The following is a 27723-nucleotide window of genomic DNA, read 5'->3' as shown; positions in this document are numbered from 1 at the left end:
CCTGCCTCTCTCTGCATTCAAATTAAGCAAGTTGTGTTTGGCCAGATATTAGATGGTGTTCTTCTCCCTCCCTCTCCACAGCCACTAGACCTAAATTATGCTACTTCAAGGAAAATAATTAAAAGCTTATTCCAAAGCCAAAACTGATAATGCACCTAGATTATCAATAGGAGTCTGCACAAAAAGAGAAAACACTCTCCCCCCCATCTTCAGACGCTTCACAGATCTCATAACTGTATTTCACACCTTGCTTGCTCTGTAATCTGCACCCGAAAACCCCTCTCAGGACCCTGGTTTCCAACAAAGAGGGGCTACCTGGTAAATGCGCTCCTATTTGCAACTTCACTACTTTAGTTCACTTCACCATCCTCCTTCTCACCCTTTCCTAGCTTTACTCACTTGAAAGTGCACTGGAAACTATAACAAACCAGGAACTAAGTGGCAGTCAGAGGATCCCCACATGCTGGGCTGGGCAGGAGGGTACCAGCCTGGTCCCCAGCCCCAGAGGCCCTGGAGGGGCAGGAGCACAGCATGGCAGCACCAGATCCCCAGCTTCAGGGCTCTGCTGCCATGTCCATGGACCTGGAAACCAACAGCCAAAGGGGAACCTCCCTATTTTCCCTTTTTCTGCTACCTGTGGCTTATATTGCAGACATTTCCGTAAACAAAAATCCTTACCTTTTGACCTTTCTCTGCACTTTTGGCTTAGAACAGAGTTCCCCATAGACAGCCAGCAGCACTGCCCAGGCTCACAGTGCAGAACCACACACATTAGATTTGTCCCACTACTGAAAGCAACACATACGCACCGAGTTGGTAGGGAAATAGAACTTTATTCCAAGACGTGAGCTGAAGCAATGAGCATATGAAGCAACAACCACTAGAAAAAAAGTGAAAAACACATCAAATATTCGTATTGTACCAGTTAAGTCTGAACACAGAAGTCCCTTTCAGTAAAATGTATGTGCAGGACAAAAGCACAAGCGAAGCTCAGAAGGTCACCTAGAGCATTGCTTTTAATGTCTAAGAAAGAGGTCTCCCCTACAAAAATCTTTAAGCCAGGAAAAAAAATCCTTCAAGTAACAAAGTAGAACTGATCTGTTCATTCTGCTTGGCACTGTGGAGAAGGAGGGGGATAATATATCCCAAAAGAGGATGCATCTTTAAGATGTATAAATTCAAAGTCCCTAGAACACAAGTCTGTTGCCAGACCAAGTACCGTTTTCCCTTCCTCATTTAGGAAGTCAAGTGAAATATGTCTGCTAAGCACAGGGGGATCACGTTCTAGAGTGAAAGCTGCTAAGATCACATGGTCTGCCTGCCAGCAAGGAAATTTCATTGACACACACACCCACCAGACCTCTCCTCTTGGTCTTTTTAACGGCACCCTATCACTGAAAGCTACAAACTGCATCAAATTCCACAAACATTCAAACAACTACTTCCTTGACTGTCTTAGTACAGGAGGCCAAATGCTGCTCTCCTTGAGCTCTCCCTTCACATTCATTTCAGTACCACTGGAACAAAGCTGTGAGTGCACACAAACAGCAGAGTTGGCTCTGTATAAGTCAGAGGTGGTGGTTATTTTAAGCTGGCTCATGCATGTGGCATCAAAAAAAGGGGCAGTGGGACCATTCCTGTGCTATTTGCAAGGTCTGCCAACTTCATTCTAATGCATACATATATACACACACACACATACATACATACATATGTATGTATAATGCATACATAGTAGCTTACAATTATAAGAAAAATGCAATTTATTTATAAACCTGTTCTTTGGGACTCTAGAATTTTAGTGGTTAATCCACTAAATTCACAGGTAATATGAGTTGAACGGTCACTTTTCTTAACACAGTACCATAAATGCATCACTTTAAAACTGCTATCATGGAGGCTAATCCAATAACAACAATGGCAGCAAAAGAATTCATTGTCAAGACAAACGTCAGTCAGGCATTAAAAAAATAGGTCTCTGAAGAATTGCATTGTTTTCAAAAAATACACTGAAATATTCTATACAAGAATATAGGCATCACACTTATGAATCTAAATTTATAACCACTTACATGTATTAGCTATTCTCAATAAACCATCTACGTTTGCTACCCACCTACAGTAGCTACAGTTTCAAATTGGGAACACCACAAATTTATGTACTTTCCCTGAGATCAGTAATCCAAAATAAATAGCCCTGCAAAGGTAACAGTGTAAACTCTGGATTTAAGTCTTCAGTAAGGATCAGTCCTCAAAAGCCGAGGAGAACATAAAGCAAACGTAAACACAGCAATCATTTTGTCAGTTTTGAGTTATTCTCAGCGACAGTGGAACCCTATGTGAGACGTAGCATCCAAATGTTGAAGACCCATCACTTTTATTGTACAATACAGTTGTCCTAGTTGTTCACTTTCCTATCATTGAAACCCTGAACACATCCAACTGGGACTGTGGATCTCCAAATCGTGACCCAGATCTGCTCTTCCACTCTCCACAATCTTTACAGTGCCTTTAAAACCACTCTTTCTGAGGATCTTACTCTTGAATAGAGGAATGGCGAATAGATCTGTGATAATCCTCTGGACTAGGCACAAGTTCTGGTAAATCATAGCCTCTCAGCAGATGTCCACTGTTTTGTTGAGCAAAGTAATACAGCTGCCTGGCAAACATGGGTTCAACCTTAAGAACAGACAAAATGTTAATCAGACATGTGACAAAACTTCACACTCCTTATCTTAGTTATTTACGGTGGTTCTAAGTTAAGACCAAGACAGGACAAAACAGTTCTGCTTACCACAATGGGAACACAATTTCAGCAGTCTCACTAATCTCTGTTTTAAGCTAGGTCTTGCCTAGCCTAGCATAGATCTCCTGCCAAGTGCCTCCCACTCCTTACCTTCACTGCCTTCATTTAAAAGGGACTGTAGCAGTGACACAAATGATGTATCAAAAATTGCAGTCCCTTAGCCAGCCCCAGGATGTGAGCAATGCCCACAGGACACAGATGTCCACAGCCACTCGAGGTGTTTAAATACATACTGAACACACCAAGAGTCTTGTCTGCATTGCAAAGCACATTGAGGACTTAACTTGAAATGTTGGAGCCCTTGGGTAAGCTGAGATATGTTGCCAAATGACTGTGTCTGAAGTTAGATTTCAACCTAACATCAAGGTTACTCTTGTTTCTGTTCATTCAAGCTCTGATGAGGAATTTGATCAACCACCAAGTGGGATTTGTATGAGTTAACAGTGCCTTCACTTCTGTCTCTTCAGAAACCACCACTCCCTCTCAGGGCTTTGGGCTCTGACTGTAAATATTTGAGCTGTACACTGAGAACAAACACCTGAGCTCTCCTTACTCTCAGTGGAGGACAGGCTGGATGACACTTGTTCACAATCCTCTCCTGCTGGTCAGCCAATCCCTCCATATTAAAAGACACAGGCACTGTTTTGGAGGAGATGGTGGAGATGGGAAGGCAGTGGGACAGCTGAGCCAGGCAGCTTCCAGTGCATAACTCTTTGGTGGGATGGTAGAGTCCCACCAGCCCACAAGTCAGGACAGATCAAGAGGATGAGGAGATTGAGCAGTTGGTAAAGGGGAAGCAAAACTCTGGAAAGACCAGGAGGTACAGGCTCACAGAGAAGATACCAGGACAGGAGATGGATTGGGGACTGAAGAGAAGATGCTAGGAAGGAGGGATGGAAAGCTGCAAAGCCAAAACAGGAATGGAAAAGAGTTGAAGGAGAGTCAGGAAGGGGCAGCTATCTCTAACTAGTCATTACACAGCTCAGGATGGATTTGTGAGCTTCTCAACTTCCACCCCAGAGACCTGCTAGGCAGCAGTGTGGCAGCATGAAAGCTACACAGCTGAGGAGAGGCCACAGCTTAGGGCAAAAGTCTGACTTGGGACCTGTGCTGCTACTGAAGGGGCTTTCAAAAAATTTTAAAGAGACACCAGTTTTCTTATCAAGGATGCAGTGAGCTAAGCCCTGCCACTAACGTGTGAATTACCACCTGTCTTGTGGTTTTATGGACCAATAGAGCCAATTCAGAAAGTACCTGGTCTCAGTCTCTGTCATCACCCTCTCTCAGAGAGCATCCCGAAACAGCAGCTTTGAGTGTGTGTGAACTGTGGTCAGTCAGCCCGTGAGCCTGACAGCTACTGAGCCCTGAAGCTGCACAGGCAGCCCCTGTGTCCCATTAAGGGCTGAGGTCCTGGAGATGCAGGCTGGCATTCTGGAGCCCCTGCAGGTGCAGTGGGTGTAAAAGCACCGCATCCTGCACCGTCCAGGCAGTCCAAGGAGCTGCACATCTGGGCTGGTGATAACAACACGGCCCTGCAGCTCCCGGTACATTTCAGCTTTAGGGTTTGATGGGATTTGCAACAGATCACAAATGACACACTCTGTAGAGAGGGAAAATCAGGTGCTCTGCCCTACTGAGGGCTACCAGTCCTTGGCAGATCTGAGGATTAAACCCTGTTCTGGAAAGTGCTGCACTTTCAACAATTTGTTACCTCCCTCATAATACACATGAGGTACAAAAGCCTGACTGGCAGATTCATATCTGCCAAAGAGTGTGCTTGTTTTAGGTAAGGCAGAAATCCTACTTACATGGGCTGTAATTAGTTTCCTCTGCCTCTGTGGATCTGGAAATTCCTCCCCAAAGCACAGGGCGACCTGGTATCTTGGCAGTGGACGTCCATGGTGAGCAAAGGCTTGCAGCTCTGGGAAGAGAGAAAGTACCATGCTGTGGAATAATCATGGACGACAGGCAAGCACCACACAGCTACTCACTCACTCCCAGCTCCAGCATGGGAGAGAAAAACAGAATGGCAAAAGGACAAGAAATTGTGGGCTGAGATAAAGACAGTTTAATGGTAAAAAGAAAAAAACAAAGAAGACGAAACAAAGAAAAACAAGTACTGGAAAATGCAATCACTCATGACCAGCTGACCTACACACAGCCAGTGCCCAAGCAACAGCAACCTCTAGCAAATTCCCCCAAGCCCTGTTTTACTGCAGAACACAAGGTCATATGGAATGGAATATCCCTCAGCTGGGGTTGGCTGCCCTGGCTGTGCCCCTTCCCAGACTCTTGGTCACCCCAGACTGTGGCCTGTGAGGGCAGAGTGAGACACGGAGAAAGCCTTGGCATTGTGCTTGCACTGCTCAACATCAGCTAAACTGTCCCTGTGTTATCAGCACTGTTTAGGTCACAAATCCAAACCATAGCACCACATGGACCACTATGAAGAAAACTAACCCTGCCCCAGTCAAAACCAGTATAGGCCAGTAAGATAGACTTTGTGGACGACCCTGGAGCACAGTGAGAGAAGACAAAGTAACTCCAGGGGATGATGAGCGAGGTCAGGAAAAAGACAAGAGGTAAGCACAAGACACTGAGTTCGGAGACTTTCCCTCGGGTCGGGGGACTAGTTACAACACTGCAATTTTTCTGTTTGCTTTGTCTCACAATTAATTTCATATGCACAAACCAACATGTCTCTCAGTTAGTACTACTGTGGGACCCCACCAGCAGAGCCCCTGGAGCAGACACTAGTGGTAACTGGGAACCATCCAAGCAGACACAGAAGAGCAGCACTGAAACCAATGGCTTGGTAGTGGCCAGAGACACAAAGCACTGCCAGGCACAAAGTTTAGCCACCAGCCATTGTCATCACTGTGCCTGGTGCAGGACACTGAGGTAAGGAAAGGGGAAGGGCTGCACTTCAGCCATGTACTGAGCCAGCAAAAGAGCCTTTTGTGTCTTCTGTGCTCCTGCACCCTCTTCACTAACCCACAGCCTTGTGCAAAGTGAAATGGTCAAATTATATTATTATTCTAATAGTCAGTGTTCCCTGTGAAAGGTAGCAGGGCAGGCATTTATAAGGTACTTCTACTCAAACCAAAATCTCCAGTGCTGTGGACCAAATGTTGTGTTTTAGACACTGCATTTCCATCCTGAAAAGAGAACATTCCATCTAACATATCCTTGCTAAAGTCTGTGTTAAGTGCCATATTTCTACACAGCTGATTGATAAAGATATCATTTTCATTTATAACCCTGTTCATGCTTTCTGAAAAAAGTTGAAATTAATATTAAAGCCAATGTGTTATAATGGAGCACCCTCCCTGCTGGAGAGGGAAAGGAGAGCCTTTGAACTTGACATGACAAATGCATGTTTTCCCAAAATACACCCCTGCCATTCCTACTCTAACTGCAAGCTGTTCAGACCAAGGTGGATTCAGTGGCTACCACAACAGCATCCCAACACTTGCTTGGACTACCAGTTTTACTGAGAGGGTCAGTTACACAAGTAGAACAATGGGCATCTCACTTAAAACATGGAGTAAAGCACAGCTTTCCCCAAAGTCTCCCTAAAAACCCTTGAAGAGTGCCATGAGCTCTCTGGGAATAAGGCAAGAAAGAAGAGATGTTTTCCATGGGACCCTGCTTCCCTCTGTGCTGGTACAGGACAGGGAAGGATGATTCACCCAAGCCCAATCCAACCACACTGATAATGTGCAACTTCTTTCAACTTCCTCTTTCCCTTGTTTTACTCGGCCTCAGCAATTCTCCAAGTCCTGAATACCTGTGGGAGTGCCCATAGCACAGACCTGGAGAAGAAAGCCCTTTCTTTCCCACCACCAGGGTAATCATGGCTTGAGGTCAGCCCAGCGCTTCTCCGAAACCTTCCACTTGCTCTGTCTTCCTTTCCAGGCCCAAGTGCATCCTCCAACACCAAAGGGCTCCCCATGTGCCTCCCCAAACCTTTCCCATCTCCTCATACGCTGGCTCCAGCTGCCACTCCTTCTGTCCCACCAACCATTCTCTGGCTGCCACCCTCAAACTCCAAGTCTCTGTCCTCCTACTCTCCAGCCAGCCCAATTTACAACATTTACAATGCATTTATCTCTCTCCACAGAGACCATTCCCCTGATTTCTGATTTATTGCCCCATTTTAGCTTTCTCAGCAGCAGAGGCTTCTCAGCACAGGCCCCGATGCTCCAGTGCAGTTTGCATTGCAGGGTTCAGCTCCTCAGTGGTTTCCCAAGAGTTGTGGTTGGTCCATAGCAGTTCTGCATCTGTCCCTTTCTCTGCTGTTCAAGATTCCCTCTCCTGGCAGAGATCTCCTGCCTCTCTACCCAGAGGAGCCCCAGTTTCCCAGTGTAGGGGAATCCCTGAGCTTGCTCGCAGGTTAGGACCTCAGCACATTCAATTAACGTGCAGAGGTGACAGGCCCACAGCAAGTCACTTACAAACTTCACTGAGCATCATCACATGCAAAAACTCACTTTGCACACGCCACAGACTGTGACTGCAACCACACACTTGGGTTTGCACAGGCACTGGTGCATAAGTAATTTAGGAGGGGTGAAAAATAACTATTGCTTGAGCTTATCTTTGGGGTTAGGTGTCTAAAAAGAGATGTCCTGTCAACCATTTGGAAGAACCCAGAGCACACCTAAAAAACCACCCAAGAAAAGGGAAAGGGATTTCCAAAACCATCACTGGGCGCAGAATTATACATCTTTAAATTAGCATGTGATTGAAGCACAAGCCAACACCCTGACCTCAAATTCCCCTTTCTAACTGTCAATTCTCACATCTATATAAGATTTCTCTCTTTAAATACATTTTTTCCTGACTGTTTCTCTAGGAGAGTACATCAACCTTGGAATATAAAGTATGCTAAAGCTGCTGATTTGGATTTAGTTTGATGGGTTTTTTTTAAATTTTGAAAGGCATTATTCCCCTGAGAGTGTCATGCCAGTGTTGATGCCCAGTTCTAGTAAGAAAACACACCAAATCATAGCCACTTAGTTCACCTCTAAGCGATGCCAGAAATATCAAAGAAGGGCCAATGTCTATTCCTGCTGCCCAAGCTGTCCTCTGGAACAATGACTATCTCCCACCAGTTCCTCTGGGTGGACAGCTCTCCTCTCTCTAACTGTTCAGGTGTGCTGGGAAGTGGGGTTGAGGCTTTGTCCCTTCCCTTCATGGGCTGGAAGGAGAAGGCGCTGTCCTAAAGCACTCCCCTGCTCCTTCTGCACTGCCTTGTGCAAAATGAGACCTTCCCAGAGAGCTCTGGTGAGGTACGCACCTCCTTGCTCAGAATATTAGGCACTCTTGAAATTCCAGAGCTTGTGAAATCCTTTTCAATTCCCAGATATCTTTTAGATACTGGCACAGTCTGAAAAGAAGGCTTGCTACTGAAATTTTTATACTCTGAGCAAGACCTTTTTTTGGGTCAAGCTGAGAGGAGCACAAGTGCAGACCACAGACCTATCCAGGACTTAAGACTAGCAAATCCAAGATCAGCATCCACTTTTCTATGTCAATTTATGGAGAAACTATTTTGCTAGGTTCCTCTTTATGCTTCGTATAGAAATGTGGGGGGTTGGGTGTCACCAGCTGAGCCTCAGTTCACTTCTGCTGGTCTGTGCAGGGGCACTGAATGTGCAGAAAATACAGAAATTTACAGGATTGCTCAGGATTCAAGTACTCCTTGGCTGCATTTGCCCAGAAATATCGAGGGGCAATTCTCACTGTAATTCATAAAGTAGCATGAAAAGAGCACTCCCATAGAGCTGATGTGGACAGCGACCACAGGGTGACATTTCCAAGACAGTATCAAAGCCATGGTGGGAATTACCTGCTAAAAACTGCTGAGTATCGAAGAGCTTGCATGTTTGGTCCCGCTCCAGCTTGTTGGGCCGGTCACTGCAGAGCGCCAGAGGCCCGTCCCAGTAGATCCTGCTTTGGCAAAGTCTCTTAGCATAGAGGCCATCGGGTGCCATCCATAGAATTACTCCTCGTTCCAGGTGGTTCAGCAGTTTTTCTATGTTCTTCCTCTGGCCATTATCCTCTGGATAAGGGAAGATAACTTGGTCCAGGCTGCTGACCTCGTAGCTTTGGCCATGGGATATCCTACAGCCTTCAGGACTGGAAGTTGTCACCTCCTTCACCAGTATTTCACGGTAATATAAACAGATGTGGAGTCGACAGTCTACAAGGAGAAACAAACAAACAAACATAAAACAATCACTGTGATGCACTAGCATGGATGTTTTATGTTTCAGATCTGTGCTAAGGCCAAGAGACAAGTTTGCATGAGATTTCTGATCCCAATGGTCAGCACCACCCAGAAGCTCATATTAGTAAGAAAAATAAAACCATATAAAACAATATAAATACTAAAATTTTTGGGGCACAGTACCATTAATGCTCTCTTATCTTATTGAAAGGGCTACTGATGCGTGGGAATTTGGTAGGAACTAGAATCCCACAAACTTCACATTTCCATTTAAAAGGAAAAATCTGCACACAAGAAGTTGATGTTGGTCACATTTTCCAAGTTCACGTCACAATTAAACCCACCGGCTCAGTGCACTTCCTCAGATTTAATAAGGAAGTAGCTGTGTTTTCCCCCAGACTTTGCATAGAAAAGGCTTCTGCACAGGGGACCTGCAAACTTGCACTCAGCTGCCTGGAGAGAAGTGACTGCTGGCTCCAGCTCCAACAGGGCTGTACCCAAAATCCCCTGCCTTGCTTTCAAATGGCCATTTGGTCAACTTGGCTGACTGCTACGAATTCACACAGCACTGAATATATATATATATATATATATATATATATATATATATAAAATATATACACGTGTGTACAATATATGTTCACATACACACAAAGGCACACACATCTACACACACACTGACACCCTGATTCAGGAGAGCAATCCCACTTAAGAAACCCACCAAGTATCACATTACAGGTCTATCCATTATTTTTGTGAAAAGCACATTCCCACACCTTTTCCCAGAGTTACTTAGAAAGTTCCCCAGCATCCAGACATCTGCAAACCTGGCTGAAATAACTTCCCTTTCCTTTCCTGAATGTCTTTTTTTTTTCCACCAGGAATAACAAAGCAGAGCAAAGCCAGATGGCACCAGCAGGAGCACTACAAGGTACCCATTTAGGCTCCTCCTAAATGAAAACCTAAGCCTTAAGTCACTGATACTCCAAATTTGCCTTGGGAAGGCCTGATTTGGTGTCTCACCAGAGCACCTCAGCACTAATACCATGAACCAATGAAGCACTTCCATTAACTTTAACCACCTCCATCCCTTGGAGCTGGGGCTGGAAGTGCTTAAGTACCCTGGAAAACAGAGACTTAAAACCATACACCAAATTCATTCATTAAAGAGGTTACTTTTATTTTTTTGCTTCTTTTTTTACTTTCATTTGAAAGGAGGGATGGTGCCTGGGCAAGTCAGAAGTGGGATTCTCTTGTCAAGCTCCCCAGGAAGCCTGGGGGGTTATGGACCTTACCTGACAGAGCGAGGGCTTCACCAGACCTTATGCTTGGCTCAATCGGGATGCCAGGAGTCTGGGACTCAGGAGGAGCACAAGCATAAAAGGTTCCTGTCACCTGACAACCTGTTTTCACAAACAAAAGTCAGTGACAGCAGCCTAAATCCTAAGAGAAAAGCTAGGGCAGAGATCACAGCAATGCAAAAGTGAGTTTTCCTGGGCCCCAACAGGAACTCTCTCTCTCTTTCCCCTTCTTCTTAAAAAGGTCTTATTTCCAAATTCCTCCAGGCAGGCCAACTCTACCAGTCACTCCAGATGTTACCTGGACTGTATTTTTCTTTGGGTCTGCATGAAATAGTCCCTTAGTACTTCAATATTCCCCCTAGTCCTTTTCCTTACCTAACATGTTATTCCATTAGAGAAATAATTCACATTTTTAACTAGACTACAGTGCTCTTAAAAGTCACCAGCATAAAACAATTTGTTTTTACAAGAAATTTTACTAATGACGGGTGTAACAATAAAGCTGGGCCTAACACTGTTTAAATGTAGGTAAATAAAAATTCGTGGCAGGAGATTATTAGGGTTTTATTAGCAGAACTACTATTAAACTGTTCCAACAGATGCCTTTCAGTAAGTGGATTATACCACGGGCAATTGATGTTTTCCTCTGTTTCTTAATGCCAATAAAAGCCTTTGGAGGATGATGCAAGTGACTTGCAGACAAGCACGCGTTACCTTTCCCAGTGGCAGAACTCACCACAATCAGGAGCTGGAGCAACGTGGATAAAAAACACCCTCAATCTCTTGACACATTTTAGAGCCCAGTGAGAAACCCAGTATCAACCACTAACAACTGCCTACAAATTCAGCCAAGTATCCAAATGTGTTTAACTGCTGCAGAGGATGTACTTCAGGGCAGAGCTCATTCTGCTTGCTACCTTGATTTTTTTATTAGCAAATAACTCAACTAAAAGCAAAGCATTCTGCCTAATAATTTCAAAATACTGCCAGCAAAAGTTGCAGTGCAATGAGCATTTACTTTTTAGCAGATCCAAAGATTTCTCTGCATCAAAACCAGTAGAGAGCTGTCCTCTGAAAACACAGCATCTCTTCTTTGGAGTCCTTTCTCACTTCCCATCCTTTCCTGCCCTACTGAACCAGCTGCTTCTCCTCACAAAGCAAATGCCTGCATCCCCAGGTGAGCTATCCTGCAAGGGTCTACAGGACACAGTTCCCTTTCTCTTATGTTTTATTCCCTGAAGGCTTCAGCACTGCTGATTTTCACAATTTGGGCTTTTTCTTATGGATGCAGATATTGGAAAGCCATGATTATGTTAGGCTCTGGTACTGTGAGATCTTTGGGGAAGGAAACATCCCTTTATTCTGTTTCTGCTGTACCAGCCCCAAGAGAGTCTCAATCCATGACAAGCTGTCCCACTTCCACAGCACTAAAATAAAGTAGTAATTCCAGCTTTCTTCTAGGGAGAATAATGCCAGTCTAACCCACAAGGCTGGAGGGAAAACCTCACTGGTGTGTACCTCAAAAAGTCCAAAATCAGAGAGAAAAGCTAAAGTTCCCATTTGGGGTTTTTGTGAGGGTTGGTTGCCTTCTTTATTGCTCAGGGCTTTTGAGACAGCTGAGGACTTTTGGGGGCTAATTTCTATCAATTCAGAGGACTGTACAGCCCACACACCACACATTCAGTGGCAGTGAATGCAAAAGTCAGGACAAAGGTGGCTGTCTTTGAAGGGAACCCAGCACCCCTCTCCATCGACATCTGTTAATTCCAGTCAAAGCCACAAATAATAAACCTGGAACCTGAGGATCCTCCAGGTGGCCAGCCTCAGCAAGCAGCCCTAGACAGGGGCATCTTACCGTTTTCACAGCCGGGCCCTTGCCAGTGATGACCGCGAGCGGCGAAGGGGACGCTGGCGCACTGGTAGGGAATGTCAGGATGCGGCTGCTCCGGGGCAAACTCCCTCCAGTTCCGTTCATGGGGCACCATGTAGTTCGGTACCTATTCAATTTAACGAGGTATTCTTTTAGTAGGCAGCTGTCAAAACTAATGCTGTGCATTGCATCAGCTTTCTCATCTCAGCTCCTTGATTCTCCCTGCCAAAGCCCATGGAGGTCTGAGCTGTGCCCAGGCTACACGGATGGCACTCCGCCACCACCACCAATGAGGCTTTCAAATGAGTTTCTCACCACTGGTGTAAACAATAAGTGGAGTGGAATAACAAAAGGCAGTCAAAGCACTGCTGCTAAATGTCTGCTTGAAAGAGCAAGGCTTCATTGGATGCTTGCATTCTGGCATCAACAGAACAGCAGTGCACTAGGAACTGTCGTCCAACAGAAAAGAGCTATTACTCTGGGATAAACAACACCAAGGGAAATCAACTGCCCTGTGGCCTCATCTGACATTAGAAAAGTTGCTTCTCAATTTCTCACTTTTCATAATGAAGTTTCTTCACAGAGAGAACCTGAGAGCCCCACCAGCAAGGACAGACACAGCACAGAGCGCAGAAATTGTCCTGCTCAGCGTAGAGGCACCAAGCGAAACACTCAACTAATGCCATACCTGGGATGGTAGTGCAGTGTAAGGAGATGTTATTGGAAAGGGATGGTTCATCATTAATGGTTGCTCCTCCATGTTGATCTGTTTTGCACCTGTGTTCACCAGAGGAATGAAAATAAATGTCAACCACATCTTAAGGAAATCTGCAATCGGCACATTAAAGATAAATCCATACAACCTGCTCTTGAACAGAGAGAGGACCAAAATGCCTTCCAGAGCCCAGTTGGGACTGGATTCCCTGGCCCCCCTTGCAGTCAGCTCTGGGAAGCAGTCTGTCCCGCAGTGCCCAGCCTAGTGCACAGTGATGCCAAGCCTTTGCCTCCCACAGGCCCTGCCTGGCACCAGGGACTCCTTGGAGAACAGGCACTGCCCTGCCCCCTGCCCTGGAGGCTGCAGGCTGGGCATCCCTCACTCCCAGCTCCTCCCCCTCAAGGCAGTTACCTACTGTCTGCCTCAAAATTGCTATTCCCTGTATTCCCAACCTAGATCCAGCATGTAATTTTTTTTTTTTTTTTTTTTGCCTGTCCCTTGAGCCGCCTGCTTGGCTCTCACTACACAGAACTGGCAGAGAGGCTCCAGCTAAAAGAACAATTCCTCCAGTGATGTGCAGGCACCTGTCTGCATCTTCCTGTAAGTGCTCCCTTTCAATGCTCCGACTCAAACGCCAGCGGTCCTCCCACAGACACAGCCTCTCTAGCCATCAGAACAAGCTGCACTTGAGCCCTCATTTTTGTCCCTTAAAAGACTTAAAAAGCCTGCAGGGCCATTCCAGAAAAGCACACTTCAGTCCTCATATGCTTGCAATGAGCCATATTCACATTCTGTTACACAGGGAATTTAAGATGCTTTACCTTTTTTGGCTCCTTCTGGCACTATTCTGTACACTTTATAGGGATCTGAGATGTCCAGCTGGCTTCTCTCCACCAGTTCTTCAAAGTCATTGCTCTTGTTCAAAGCACACCTTAATCTTGTCTTCCAGGTAGGGGGATCTGGTTTATCAATGCCCTCTCTGAACTTTCCTTTAAAAAGAGCCCAAGCCTGGAAACATTTCAGATAATCAAAAGAGCAGGAAAATGGGAAAAAAGAAAAAAAAAAGAATCAACTACAAGGCACAATGCTTGAAACAGCATATGTGTGTGTGCTTACATGTGCATGAACTGTGCATGAATTTACTCCCTACAGGTTTAGGCTAAAAAAAAGCAGCATGGTAAGGTATCAAAAACAGTTTAGAGGGCATAAGAAAGGGGAATGAGTGTGGAAACAGATGTGCTGCAGTCCCAAAAGCATTTCACTCCACGCAGAGAAGCGTGGAAGGGTGGGCTGTCCCTCAAACACAGGGACACCAGGCCACAGCCAGCGCCACCAGCCAGGCAGCGTCCAGCAGCAGCCAACCAGCAGAACCAGCCTGCAGAGGCAGGCAGCAAGGATGGGATGGTGAGGGGCATCCCTCCTGCCCTGCCAGTGTTCCGCAATCCCAAGCCCAGGCTGAGCCTTACCTTGAAGAGGGCAGCATCCTCCTCCCGGTTGTAGTCCTGCTTGCCAGCATGCTTCCAGGGGATGCGGAAGATGCTCTTCTCATCGTTCTCCCACACCAGCCCGGGGTACTTGCCGCTGTCTATCTGGTCAATCAGCCACTGGCGGAGTTTCCCATTGCCACAGCTCACCGAGTTCATCCCGCACTCGCCCGGCTCCAAGTTCATGCCACTTGTGTCAGAGGTTGGGCAGGGAGTTTTGGGGTGCCCCACCAAGCTGACCTTTCTGCACACGTCCAAGCACCGGCTCTCTGGGAGGCTGCAGGGGAGGGGGAAATGGGCAGGATGTGGGGAGAGGAAAACCCGCAGGTCAAGCGCTGGGCAAAGTACACACCAGCGGTGCCCGGTCCCTGATGCCACACACACCACACCAAACAGCAGCCACGGCATGTAGGGGGCCCTGGGGGCCCCGGGAAACACGGTACAGAGCCTCAGGAAACTGGGCACAGCCCCCCACAGCCCTCCCCAGGCACTGCCTGTGCTGCAGACTTTGACAGACTTCCCCCTGTCCCGACACTCTTTTGCGTGAACATACATCAGTCGTTAAAATTTTTATTGCAAGTGACTTAAGGCACAACCCCCTTGTCCTGCTGAGAGTTCAACTGGGGGTTTACTTTTCAACCAAAAGAGGAAAGTTGCATTAAAATGTATTTGCATATGATCGTGCACATATGTGATATCAGACACACGCACACGATTCCGAGGGCTTCACATGCAGTTATGACTTATATGGCATCTATCTATAACATCACACTAGTTTCCAGAAGCTCACTTCAGCAAGGCACACTTGAACACATGATGTCCTATACATATCTACCCCTCCAACTGCTCCCAGCACACACACATAGCAACGCTCAAATCTATACGTTGCATATACCTAAAAGTGGAAAGACAGCAACCCACAGAGCCTGGCATAAGGGCACTTATGTCCCCAGGGACGTGGGAGCTTGCAGCCCACCACACAGAGCCCTATAGCTGCACGCAGAGGTGCGGGCGTTCACAGAGAGCAGCGTGGCTCTGCAGGGATGGGCGCCCACTGGGAAGGTGCAAACGCCAGGACACCGGCACCAGTGATGGGGACCTGGCCTCAGGTTTGTCTCACCAATCTGAAAAATGCTTGAATGCCCGAAATCTTAGTTTCGTGGGTTCCCACTTCACTCCCTCCCCCTATTACATCTAGCAAAATAAAGTGATTCCTCACCCGGGAATCTTTGCCCCTACCCACGAGGAGTCTTCCCAAGCCTCTTGCCAGACAGGTGCACACTACTGTGGGAAGATGGGCAGCACCGCTCCGCACCTCTTACACCCCTTCCCCCGGACACCAAACCCGGTCCTCCAGCATCTCCCTTGCACATGGGTGCGTCTGCGGGGGGAAGCGTTCGAGACCACGGCTACCCAGCGCGGAGCCCGCAGGAATCTCTGCGAAGACCCCAAAAAAGTCACTTTCCCCCCTTTCACTGTGCATGAAGCGGATCCCTTCCACACATTCCTGCGACCCTCCCGAGGGTCGCGGGAACCGGCCGGGCTGGGGGCCGGTGCACGCCGTCACCTCAGGAGCAGGTAACGGGCGGGTATTATTTTTTTGCTTTAAATTAAGGAAAAAATAGAATAAGGGGGGGAAATAAAAAGAAAAAAAAAAAGACGAAGAAAACAAAAAGGCAAAGCTCTCGCTCAGGTGCCGACAGCCACAGGAGAAGCCCCGACTGGGGGAAGCCGAGACGCCCGCACCGCCCACCCCGCCTCCCTGCCCGGCCCGCGGGTGCTGCGGCGGGAGCGCTGTGCCCGGGCCGGGGGTCCCGGGCGGCTCGGCCGCCCCCCGCTTACCTCTGTCGCGGCGCTGGCAGCGGGCAGGGGCCGCCGGTGCCGGGCGGCTGCTGAGACCGGGCGCAGGGCGACTGGGCCGGTGGCACCGGGAAGTTTCTTTATATGATGGAGGGCGTCGTGCCGGGCGGGGGAAGGCGGGCCCGGAGGTGGAGCCGGTGGAGGGGAGCGGGGACTTGGCGAACTGGAAAACATCTGAGGCAGTGACACATACCGCTGCTGGTAAACACGGTGCGGGCGGGAGGGCGTGCAGATCGGCGCCCTCTCCGCGTCCCCGCTGGGTTGGGTTTTTTTTAATCTCTACAGACAGACGGACATACATAAATAGCCCGGGGAAACTCCTACCAGTGAGAGCCGGGCGGCTTTTACTGTAAAGACCCAGCTCGCTACACCCACCAGAAACGTCCTAGACGGCGCCGGCCGGGCCCCCGAGATGCTCGGGGAGACGCGGGGGCATCCGCCCACCCACCCACGCCTTGCCCGGGGTCGGTACCCCCTGCCGGCACCCTCTGCGACCCAACCCCACTTTGCCCGGGGCACAGAGCCGGGATCGCGGAGTGGCATGAGACAGACACCCGCCTCCTTTCCCCCCGGGGCTCGGGCTCTCCCCGTCCAGCCCACACCGTGTTTTGCAGCCCGAAAGGTGTGAAATGGGAGACAAGGTAGGGGGGCAGCAGCGGCGCCGGTCCCGCAGGCAGCGAGCCCCGACGGGGCGGCAGCAGCGGGATCAGGGCCAGCCGCCAGCTCCGGCCGGGAGCGGCTCCCGCCCCGCTGAGCCCAGGGGATGCTGCCTCCGCAAAGCCCATCGTGAGGCACCAGGCTGGAACCCACTCGCTCGCCTGCCTTCAGAGCCTTCTGCCCTAGCGTGGTGGGAGCTGGTGGATGAATAAGCGAGCTCCGGGCTTGCATGAAAGTCTCTCTCGCCGCTTTTCGGGTTTCAAGCACGTGTTTCGTGCCGCGGCACTGGTGGTGTTGTTCTGTTCTAACGTCCCCAGCGCACCTCCATCCACATCCTCTCCGCTGCAACGTCTCAGGTCGCAGAATCTGTCACCGCGCTGCGCCGGCAGGCCGCCGGCAAGCCGGGCACACGCACGGTGTAGGATATTAATTGCAAATCTTCAACGCCATCTTCTGAAATTTAAATGTAATTATCACCACGTTTGGAGGGAGAAGTGAGAAGTGCCGGCGTCTTCAGGTACTGGGTTTGCAAAACACCATCCATCCTCTAAAAAAAGCATTGGCAGGGCCAGTACGAAATCCTTTCAGTCATGAGCCAAGGTACTTTTGAAACACTGGAATATATCTTTGAGATGGGAGGTGACTGCTACCATAAATCAAGACAAGTAACCACAGCTTTACCAAAAGGCATCTGAAAGACTTTCTAAAAATCCAATTTCAATTTGCAGGGTTAAGACTGTGTGGTATTCAGGGTGCCAGCTGTAATTGGACTAAGTATAAAACCATCTTGAAATATATCACTGTAAAAGGAACACTTCTCGTGTCTTCTCCTTTGTGGTTCTTAAACCAGCAAATTCTGGGCCAGGGTGAAACATGCAGATTGGATCCACACTAGGTCAAACCCTTCAGGAGAAAAAAACCTTCTTTCTCAAATGCTGGAGAATATTTTTTTTAAAAAAGTTGCTCTTGCCCAAAGAAATCCATGTATAGATGGAGAGGTAGATAACTTGCGTATTAAGAGAAGATAAAGTCAATCATAAAATCCCCAGAGAGTACATACGTAGGAAATTACCTGGCTGAGTGTTTGGTTGCTTTGTGCAGCAAGAACTCTATTACAAAACTATCTCCAGTTGCCTAAATGTTAGAGGAGATGATTAAAGCCAGACCCCTACATGCACACTCGGCCTTTGCAAATCAGTCTTCTCATGAGTAAGACATTCTAATCTCATTAGCTTTGCTGACTTAGTTACTCAGGGTTTCTGGACATCAACCATTTCCATTTAAGATGGCAAAAATATGTAGGACCACCATTTTGGTCTGCAAAGTAGAAAGCTCTGATCAAGAACACGGCTGTGGTGTCCCCATTAAATGCTGCATCGCTGGGTGCTTTTTGCATATCCTAAGACACAACTCCTCCCCAGCCAGCCTTGCTAGTGATACGGGCACTCCAGCAGCTCACAGCCTGTTCATCCATTTCTGGCATTTTCCACACCATTGCGAGTGCCTGACTCTTCAAACCTCACCCAAAAGCCCTGCTGCCTTCATGGAAGTTTTCTGAGTTAATGACTGAAGTCCTCTTGTGAAAATGCTCTTGCTGCTGTTTAACCACGGCAGTCACCACCGGGCCCCCTGTTTTTCACACTCTTAAGGTCACACTGACTAAAGACATGCCAGGAAAAGTGACTGTTTCTTCTCAACAGTTGCTCACAAGCCCTCAATGCACAGAGAGATGGCTTCTGCTTTCACCAAACCCCTCTGAAGTCCCAGGTGACTCACCTGGGAATTGCACATAAGGTAAAGGCAAAGAGAGACAGATGTCACCTCAAAACAGCTGCCAAGGGCTCTCTGAAGTGGGTCCCTACAGAAAGGGGCAGTGCTGAGCCACAGGGCACACATATTAAATGCTCTTGCACCCAGGAGTTCACTCCTCCTTTTCTTCAGAAACGTTTTTCCTTCCTCTCTGGGTACAAAGGGTCTCCTGTCTCCCTAAAATACCACTGAGTGAACTCAGTCCCTAAGCCAGGGGGACCTGTTAGAGATATGCCAGAGGGAATATGTCTGGCAGCAGAGACCTTTTGAGGACTGTGGCTTGTTCAGGGGCCCTCTCTGCACTGGAGACCATGAAATCCCCTCAGGCATCAGCACAGGGGGAGTTCCGCGGTGCAGAAGAGGAACCTACAGAGGGGAGTGAGGGGTGCCCAGTCCCTGGCACTGCTCCGCCCCGGGGTGGGAGGACTGCCCTGGCTGCCATGGCATCACATCTGCCCGTGGCTCTGCTGGGAGTTTGCTCGTGGGGGCAGGTCCCGGTGCTCAGTAGAGGTCTGGCCCTCTGCACTCTGGCTGCAGCCCAGAGCAGACCCAGGTGAGCAGGAGCGTGGCAGCAAGTGAGCTCCTTCCCCAGCTCTCCTCTCGAGTGAAAACCCTGACCAGGGCTCTTCAGGAACCCAGCAAAGCTTGGTGCTGAAGCCCTTGGCAAATGACATTGGTAAATGCATTTTCAGAAGTGCATTAAGCCCCTAAAAATAGTTTTGAAAAGCCCTCAGCTACCTGTCTACACCTTTAGCTGTCCCAAAACCCCTTTCCTGAGATGGAGGTTGCTGGTGGCACAGGTTTCTACCACAGGGTCTTCTTCCCTTAGAATTCCTTGCAAATCCACAGTTGCAAGTCCCTGTGGAAGGATGTCCCCTGCTACCCAAAGCAGCAGCACAACTCAGACCCCAAACAGGGGCACTATTAAAGCCTCCCAACACCACACTTCAGTCAACAGCTCTGAGGCATGGGGTTGAATTTGAAAGTCATTTATACATCAGAAAGACCTGTGCAGATGTAATTGACTGAATTCAGAGACACTGTGGAAATTTGGGGCAGATTTCTGACTACATTGATTTATTTCAGCAAAGCACTTGCTCTATAAGCAGCCTGACATGATTCACAAGAAACAATTTTAAGCATCTTCTATCGTAGCGACTTCAACTTCTGATGTCATAAGAACTGCCTTCTCATTTTGGAAGGGTATTTGCAGTTCCTCCATTTAAAATAGTGACTCCTAAAACAGTATTAGCCAGTCATATATTTCCATAATACTAATTGCAGAGACATTTTAAGTACTAGAAATAAAGCAAACCAGTGAGCATAGCTATGTCTTTTAAGCAGAAGAGTCTCACAGCCCAGTTGACATTATTTTAGGTGGATTTGGTGGATGTTTTCTTTTCTTTTCTTGTACGTCCCCTCTGCTTCATAGCTAAGAATATTTCAAATTAACTCTCATTAAGCTGCCTACATGCCTCTGTACATCAGCCTGTGCACAGGACTGAAAGAGCTCCTCTCCACGTCCTCACTCCTGAGATATTATAGAATCATGGGCTCAGGTTGGAAAAGCCCTTTAAAATCAGCAAGTGCAACCTTGTTAACCTAGCACTGGCCAAGTCCACCACAATATAAGACAATCATTAACCGCAAAATCTATTTTTTTGAAAAATCTGAAAATTAACATCACATAAAACAAAAATGCTATTCTGTGGCTTTTCTTTGAAGAGAAAAAGTTGGCCAGCACATCCAACCAGTGTGGCACACAAGCAGCATGGTGACCTTCCCCAGTGCCCAGTTGTCAGGCCAGGAGCTTGAAACCCTGGGTTGATACCTTCACCTCTGAAAACCAACGGCAAAATTTTTATGGACTTCCATCTCCTCAAGGAAGGAGGCTCTTTGCCTCCTGATTGAACAGCCTACCCATCTCCCCAAAGCATTTCAAACTATGCTATTCCAGCTACTTTCATCAGCAAGCAGCAGTCATTAATCTAAAGAAAAAAAGAAATAAATAAAACTATAGGAAAATAAAACAATTTTAAGTAGTTTTCAAATAAAAAAAATAAGGAAAGCACCTGATGCTGGCCAGGAGCTGTTGAGAACAACCTCTTCCTTAACTCAAATAATCTGAGACTTCCACCTCTGCGGGGCAGCTACCAAGGACTGCCCGGGACTGCTCATATGGAGGCAAGGGAATCATGGTCTTCTGCCAGTGATGTGAGGCACAGTGTGGCCATGTGTCCCCTATTCCTGGAGTAACAGGCCCAGCTCACTGTCACCTGGGAACCTCCATTACCCTTCATCCATTGGAAGAGGAAAATCCTAATTATAGGAATTTTTTTTCATATCCAACCTCCTTTATTTGCAGTAAAAAGATGGGGTGACAGGTAGGATTTCAGACCATCAGCCCACCTGACCAAACTTCTTCAGCCATGTCGTGTCCTCAGAGTATTTCCCATAAATGCAGTTTACAAACTGCACTCAAAGACATCCCAAATATGATGAGCACTGACAAAAAAGCACTTACTGCAATTTGATCACAGAGGTTAGGCCAGGCTAGGGATGGACTCTCACCATAGTGGAGAAGTGGGACTGCTCCAGAGGTGGTACCTGATCTAAACAAGATTTATTACAGCAAAGAACAAAGTAAAGACTGAATTCCTGCCTTGGACACATTCCATGGTTGGAGTCCGTTTCCAAACTGTGGGACACACAAGGAGAGGGCCAGGCTGATGGTTGTGGAAGTGGGACAAGTACAGAACTGGTGACAGGGGTGTTGTCACTTCTGTGCCTGGGCTGGGACGCCCCACGGCATCACTGTCCATTCCTCCAGCAAGGAAGAAGTGACTTTCCAGGGAATTGGGGAGCACTGAGCACTGTGTGACTGACACATTGTTTGATTCCTGGCACATTTTGAGCTTGTCAAGAGTCTGTGGCTGGATGACACTCCAAGTGTTGGACACCCTGGGACGTTGTGAGAGCCCCATGCCCAGGGGAAGGGAGGCTGCATATACGACCACTTCAAGTCCTTTTTGCTTTAACCAATTGTTGCCAGCTTTCACACCAGGATATGTAAGCAATGTGCTTGGGTTCCTTGGTATGTAAGTTCAAACCCACATAATTTCCTGGGTTCAAAAGATCAACATGGTTTTGTATATTTTGGGGTTGAGGTTCCACTTCAAAGAAAGTGAGCTGCAAGGAGCCCAGTTAAAAAAGAAAATTACTTGGAGAGGGGAGGGATTAGTGTGGCACAACAAGAAAACTCACTAAAAACTAAGCAGCGAATATTTAAAAAAAAAAGAAGATATATACTGCATCCATTCTGCTCCTACTATCTACTACAGTTGTCCATTAAATATAAAACTGTCTGGGGTTTCTGTCCTTTTGAACTGGAGCATCTTTCTGAAAAGCAGTGCAAAGCAGGAATTTAAACGATAGAGAAAGGAACTCAGATGGAAGGGAGCTTTGGGAAGTTCCACAGAAGTCATAGATGTGGCTTCCACTAGGATTTCCCTGCTTTAAAGAAACAGGGAGGATCCCCATAGGCACACTTGTGGCACATACAACACTGTGGAAGGAACTTCACAATTTCAAACATGATTCAGTTTCATCCTGTCTTGATTAGCGAGGGGTAAATCCTCAACCCAGACTTGCTGAGCAGATGGTGATGACATGCAGATTGTTGTGAGAAGGAGGTGGTGATGGTCTAGCAGTTTGTTACATTCTTCTTTCTGATAGACAAAAGAGGAACCCAGAGCCCCAAAGGAAAAATATTTAGTGAGCAAGGGGGGCTATAATCTAAAGTATTTAAAGAAAAAGAAAAATCCAGTTATCTATTGCTTTTCTTTAGGCAGCAACAAAAAAAACCTGCCTACACTTTTCTGTTGAGGAGAGACCTGGCTCGTCATTCACAGGGGCACAATGTGAGTTTGGCTGTGATCTACAGGGAGTGAGCAAGCAAGCCCTAAATGAATGTACAGTGGTATTTCACTCTGAAAAGAAGCAGGTCAGCCGCATTAGATATGCAGGAGAATGATTTAAAAGGAAACAAGACTCTGTAAACAAGGATTTCAGTGGAGGGCAAGAACGGAGGGTAGCAAGTCAGAATTTCTCCTGCTATCAGTGATCAGTCTACCACATACATAAACTGGTGAAGGCTTTCTAAAAGTTTTCAAAGACATGTTACAGCAAATCCAACCAAAAATCACTTTACAGCACAGTACCAGATGAACCACTGGATGCCCAGTGGTTTCAGCTCCAGCCTTTGGATCAGGAGGCCCCACAAAGCACTCCACTGGCCAGCTGTCCTGGGCAGGGGCTTTGGTGCAATATCCTGCAGGGGGAAATTTATCCTTCTGCAGTCCTCTGACAACTGGGACATTTGTGTTACAATCCTCCTTGTCGGGTACCTTTATAAATGAGAGGGAATGAGAGCATGGAGACTACTTGACAAGCTTGAAGAAACCTCTCTCTCCTGGGATGTCAGCATCTTTCAGCCTAAAGCAGCTTTGGCATTTTTTCATCCTGGGTGATGGAGGATAAACTCACTAAATGTGAGGTGAAATACACAAGAGCTGAAGTGTTGTCAGAAGACAGGAGGAAACTTCACAACACTGTGACATTGTAGCCACTTCAGAAAAAGAAACTTGGCTGCTTTTGGAAATGTCTCCCAGAACAAGGACTATGTGAAATTAGAGTAACAATACACTATTACATCTCCTCCCACCTTTCTCCACCCCAGATCACAGCAGCTTTTGGTATCAGTGTAAAACAAAGGGCCATTGCAACTTTAGTTCTGCATCCACAATTGTCTCAACAGAGCATTTGGGACCACCAAGGGCAGATTTGCAAAGGTAGAGGGGGAAGTTTTCAATGGCAGTGAACTGCTGCTTTCCTTCCAGTGGCATGGGATATACTCCCCTTTTTAGACACACTGCCTGCATGGCTTCATTTCACTTTATCTCAGGAAAATTCTGAATGTTCTCCTAAGTTTGCCTGACAGTTGATGCAGGCCCACGGTGCCTTCTGAGGACTGAACAGCTGCAGCGACTGTTGACAGCTGATGCAGCCTGGATGGCCTCTTTCATTGACTTTTGTACCAGGTTGCTCTTTTCTAGTGGTGAAAGAAGAAGAGATCTTTGCATGCATGGCTACTCATGGTTGGCATGAACAGGAAGGATGCTCTGAAGGGTGACTTACTAGCATGGGGGAATGCTTCCCTTTTGAAGCAAAATAATTTTTTTCACTTTGTCAGTGATGCAAGCTTGGCCACACACACTTCTGCTCAAGGTAGCTGCATGCTAGAAAACACCAAGAAATTCCCTCACCCACTCAGCATTACTCATTTTGTTACATAATTATTCTTTTTTTTTCCTTTTGCTGTGGATTGGGTCAATAAATACACTGGCCCTTAAAAAAACCCAGCTGTCTGTTGTATTTGTTAATAGCAAATGCAATTTTGGCTGTGACTGAGCGGGAAGGCACCATGGGCTACTGGTCCCAGCAAGATGGTATGAATACCTTGCCACTGGTTTTATTGCAGCATCTCTGGCCCATCATGGGACAGTTCATCCCTCCTTAGCACCTCTGGATATTCAGACCTACCAGCCTTACAAAGCCCTTGAGAATCCTCTTGCAGTGCTCCCCAGGTCTTACTGTTCAGAAGGACACAAGTCACTGCCAGGGGCTGCTGTAAGAAGCTTATTGTCAAATGTGCTTCATTGTTTTAAAGTTTCTCTAACCCTTTTCTTTCACTTAGTCCTTGAAGATGGGAGAATTTATTGGTGATATGAGAAGCAGGATGAAATCCCATTGCATCTCTATGTAAGGCAAAATCCTGTTACATCTCTCTAGTACCACATGAGCCTTTCTCCCACACTGGTGCTGCAGGCTGGCTGCCTTGAGAAAGGGGAACAAAATTTTAAAAGAAAAAAATGACCATTTGGGGGCCTTAAACTGCTACTCAAAGCACCAAAAGTCAGATCCTGCTGTCACTGAACTAGGAAGGTGTTCCCCCTCTGGCTTCGCTGGGAGCAAAGTGTCCAGGCCAGGAGCTGCCTGTTGCACATGTACAGAGAGCCCCAGTCCTGCCAATGCAAGGGGCTGCCTGCTGCTACACTGCCCCAGTAGCTGTGAATTATGAGGTCTCCCTCCACAGCTGCGAGGCAATGACTTTTTAAAAGACTTTTTGAAAAGGACAGACAGAAGCATTTAAGGGGATGCAAACAAAATTCCCTGCTGACACAGTAAAGCTTCTTGAGTAACAGTAAATGCTCCACATAAAATGGCACATGTATTGGGTTTCTGAGACATCTCTGGGGCGTGGACTTTACTGCCACAGTTACTTCCAAGTCTCCACAGGGCTGGCAGCACCATATGACTGACAGCAGTCCCAGGACACAGCTTCAGTGGTGTTGTTCCCAATCCATCTAAACTCCAGCCTGAAACCTAGACCAGTATCTGTTTAATGTGTAATGTCTGACAGAGAGCAGTGCCTAGGTAGTCCAGTCATGCCATGTTTGGGATTGGTGTGTGCTTCCACATCAGGCAGTCAGATAAAGTCCTCTCTAGTAGAGTCTGGGAAAGCTCCAAGGACTGGTGTTTATTTTTCATAAGGCAAATGAGGAACATATCATATAGTGTTGGAGAAGCAGCAGGACAGGCTGTCCTCATTAGGAAAAAAGAAGTGCCTGGAGACATTTCAGGGAACTCAAGAATATCATTATTGCTGCCCAAGGCTCATTTGGGAATCCATATTAAAAGGGCTCTGCTTGAGACCAATTCTTTCCTCTTCCCTCAAAGGTTCTCTTGAATCGAGTTCTCAATTTTTACACTCACCAGAGATAAAATAGGATCCTTTTAGCAACTCTCAGTCTATAAATTTACACTTCAAAATATTAACTCACATTTCCAGAGCACAGAGGCCATTCAAAGAAGGTCATAGATGCCTCCAGTGCCTTGGGGTGAGGATAATTGCTGGTGCCACTAAAGAGCACAAACAAACAATCTGATGTCATACCTGCAGAACTGAGAAAAACTGTTCAGCTTAGTGCACTTCCATGAAGCTCCTCAGAGCTTAAGGGAGCAGAGGTTGTCAGGTCCTTTCAGCTCTCTGCATAGGCAGGAGTTCAAAATATAAAATACCAGTACCAAGTGGACCTGCTGAGAATATCAGAAGTCAGCACGGGCTCATGTAGCCTAAGTCTGCAATCCTAAATCTTACCATGGAATCACAGAATATCAGTTTGGAATGGGCTTGAAGTCTCATCTGGTCCAACTTTTCTTGGCAAAAGCACGGTCTAGACATGATGACCTAGAACCCTGTCCAGCTGAATCTTAAAAGTGTCCAATGCTGGGGAATCCACCACTTCCCTGGGGAGATTACTCCTGTGGTTGATTCCCTCTTGTGACCAATAGTGATCTCCCCAAGAGTAATATGTACCCATTACCCCTCATCTTTTCCATATGACTCCTTGTTAAAAGGGGTCTCCATCTTTTTTGTAGCCACCCTATAAATACTGGGATGTGGTGATAAAGTCCTCTCTGAGCCTTTGCTCAAGCTGTTTGTTCACCAGGACTGACACCAGGTCCCTTTCCACAGAGCTGCCCCTCAGCTGGGTAGATCCCAACCCGTGATACAGTCCTGGATTATGTTTTCCAAGGTACAAGATACTACACTTGTCCCTCATAAGGTTCTTGTTCACTTGCTCTTCCAATCTATCCAGCAGGGTAGCTCTCCCTTCCAAAGTGTCACTTCCCCTCTCAGGTTGGTATCATCACCAAATTTCATCAGGGTATCCTTGATCCCATCACTCAGATCACTTATGAGGATACTGAACAGCGCTGGGCCCAATATTCTCTACCGATGCATTTATGCTCCTTCCTCATGTTCCTGCTCCACACAAGAAATTCGGGAATGGGGCTCTAACCACTGGCCTGTCAAGTGCAGCTCACTGGCAGCCAGTTTGTGTATTCACTCTGGACTAGAACCATCAGTTTGGTTAGTCATGTTTTCATTGTTGGGTTCTGGGGGGGGGTTTTGGTGCACTGAGATACAATAGTCAATGTAATTCTCCAAGTAAGTGTCCTTTTCTTTTCACCTTTCTGATTACAAACAATATTAGCCATCTGTTCTTGCCCTCTCAGTAATTCCAGAACAAAACCTGTACTCTCCCTCAGTGCGTCTTTCTCAGGAAACTTACACAGTTCCTGAAAGTTCCTCCAATTTTTCCTTCCAGCTCCCACAAGTGCCACTGTTTGCTTGTAGAGTTTTTCTCTTGTGATAAAGCAGCAGGAAACCAACAGAGCAAAATCAAAGCCTGAGTTGGCTTTCCTCTAAAAACATGGTTATGCTTTTCTCTTAGCTTCACTGAGCTAGAGCACTACAAACCCCCTTAAGATCAGCTTATCTGGTATGACTGTTCACCTCCAGGGGTTTAACAAGTGTGCACCACGGCTGCCCAACACACCAACAGTGACAGAAACTGAGAGTCACTGATGCAAAGCTCTAGAAGACCGTAGGAAAAAGAGAAATTTGATGACAACCCAAAGACATACAATGACTACAAGCTTTTCTCTTCTATTAAATGTTATGTGTTACTCTTAAAGATGATCGCAGCAGATACCTGCATAATTCAAACTACTCTCATGTTTATTGTTCCCACTATCAGATGCCAGGATACACCACCTTTTTTGGAAGATATTTTGAAACAATAACTTTGGGCTACACTCCATCAGTAACCTTGTTTAAATAAATAAATAAATGAATAAATAAGGCAATCTTCATAAACTCTTCCCACATCTTGTTATTACTGACAGGTGGAAGGGAAGATATATCATAACAGAGGTCTTCCTATTTGTGACTGCTATGACTCTGCACCAGGAATGACTGTGGACCTGCAGGGCCTGGCAAAAGTCATCCCTGAAATGTGAAGCTGCTGTTCCATAAAGCTGCAACAACATGTGACAGACCAAGAATATTGATCACCCT

The 27723-nt window shown here is 46.9% G+C and overlaps 1 protein-coding gene across 1 annotated transcript; it reads right to left on the bottom strand.

The window, feature by feature from the left end:
• Window positions 1-2535: 2535 nt before the first annotated feature.
• Window positions 2536-16445, bottom strand: IRF4 (interferon regulatory factor 4; the record flags this gene model as incomplete). Its single annotated transcript, XM_082294683.1, is given in 12 exon segments — window positions 2536-2679; window positions 4615-4727; window positions 8661-9014; window positions 10337-10444; window positions 12198-12339; window positions 12901-12989; window positions 13749-13935; window positions 14394-14641; window positions 14644-14688; window positions 16254-16269; window positions 16271-16298; window positions 16300-16445. Coding segments are annotated over 12 exon segments (1620 nt in total).
• Between the last annotated feature and the right edge of the window lie 11278 nt (window positions 16446-27723).

Source organism: Coloeus monedula (genome assembly GCF_965178545.1).
Source record: "Coloeus monedula genome assembly, chromosome: 1".
Classification (NCBI taxonomy): Eukaryota; Metazoa; Chordata; class Aves; order Passeriformes; family Corvidae; genus Coloeus; species Coloeus monedula.
Note: the sequence above shows the minus strand (reverse complement) of the source record. Positions and strands in the feature narration are given on the sequence as shown.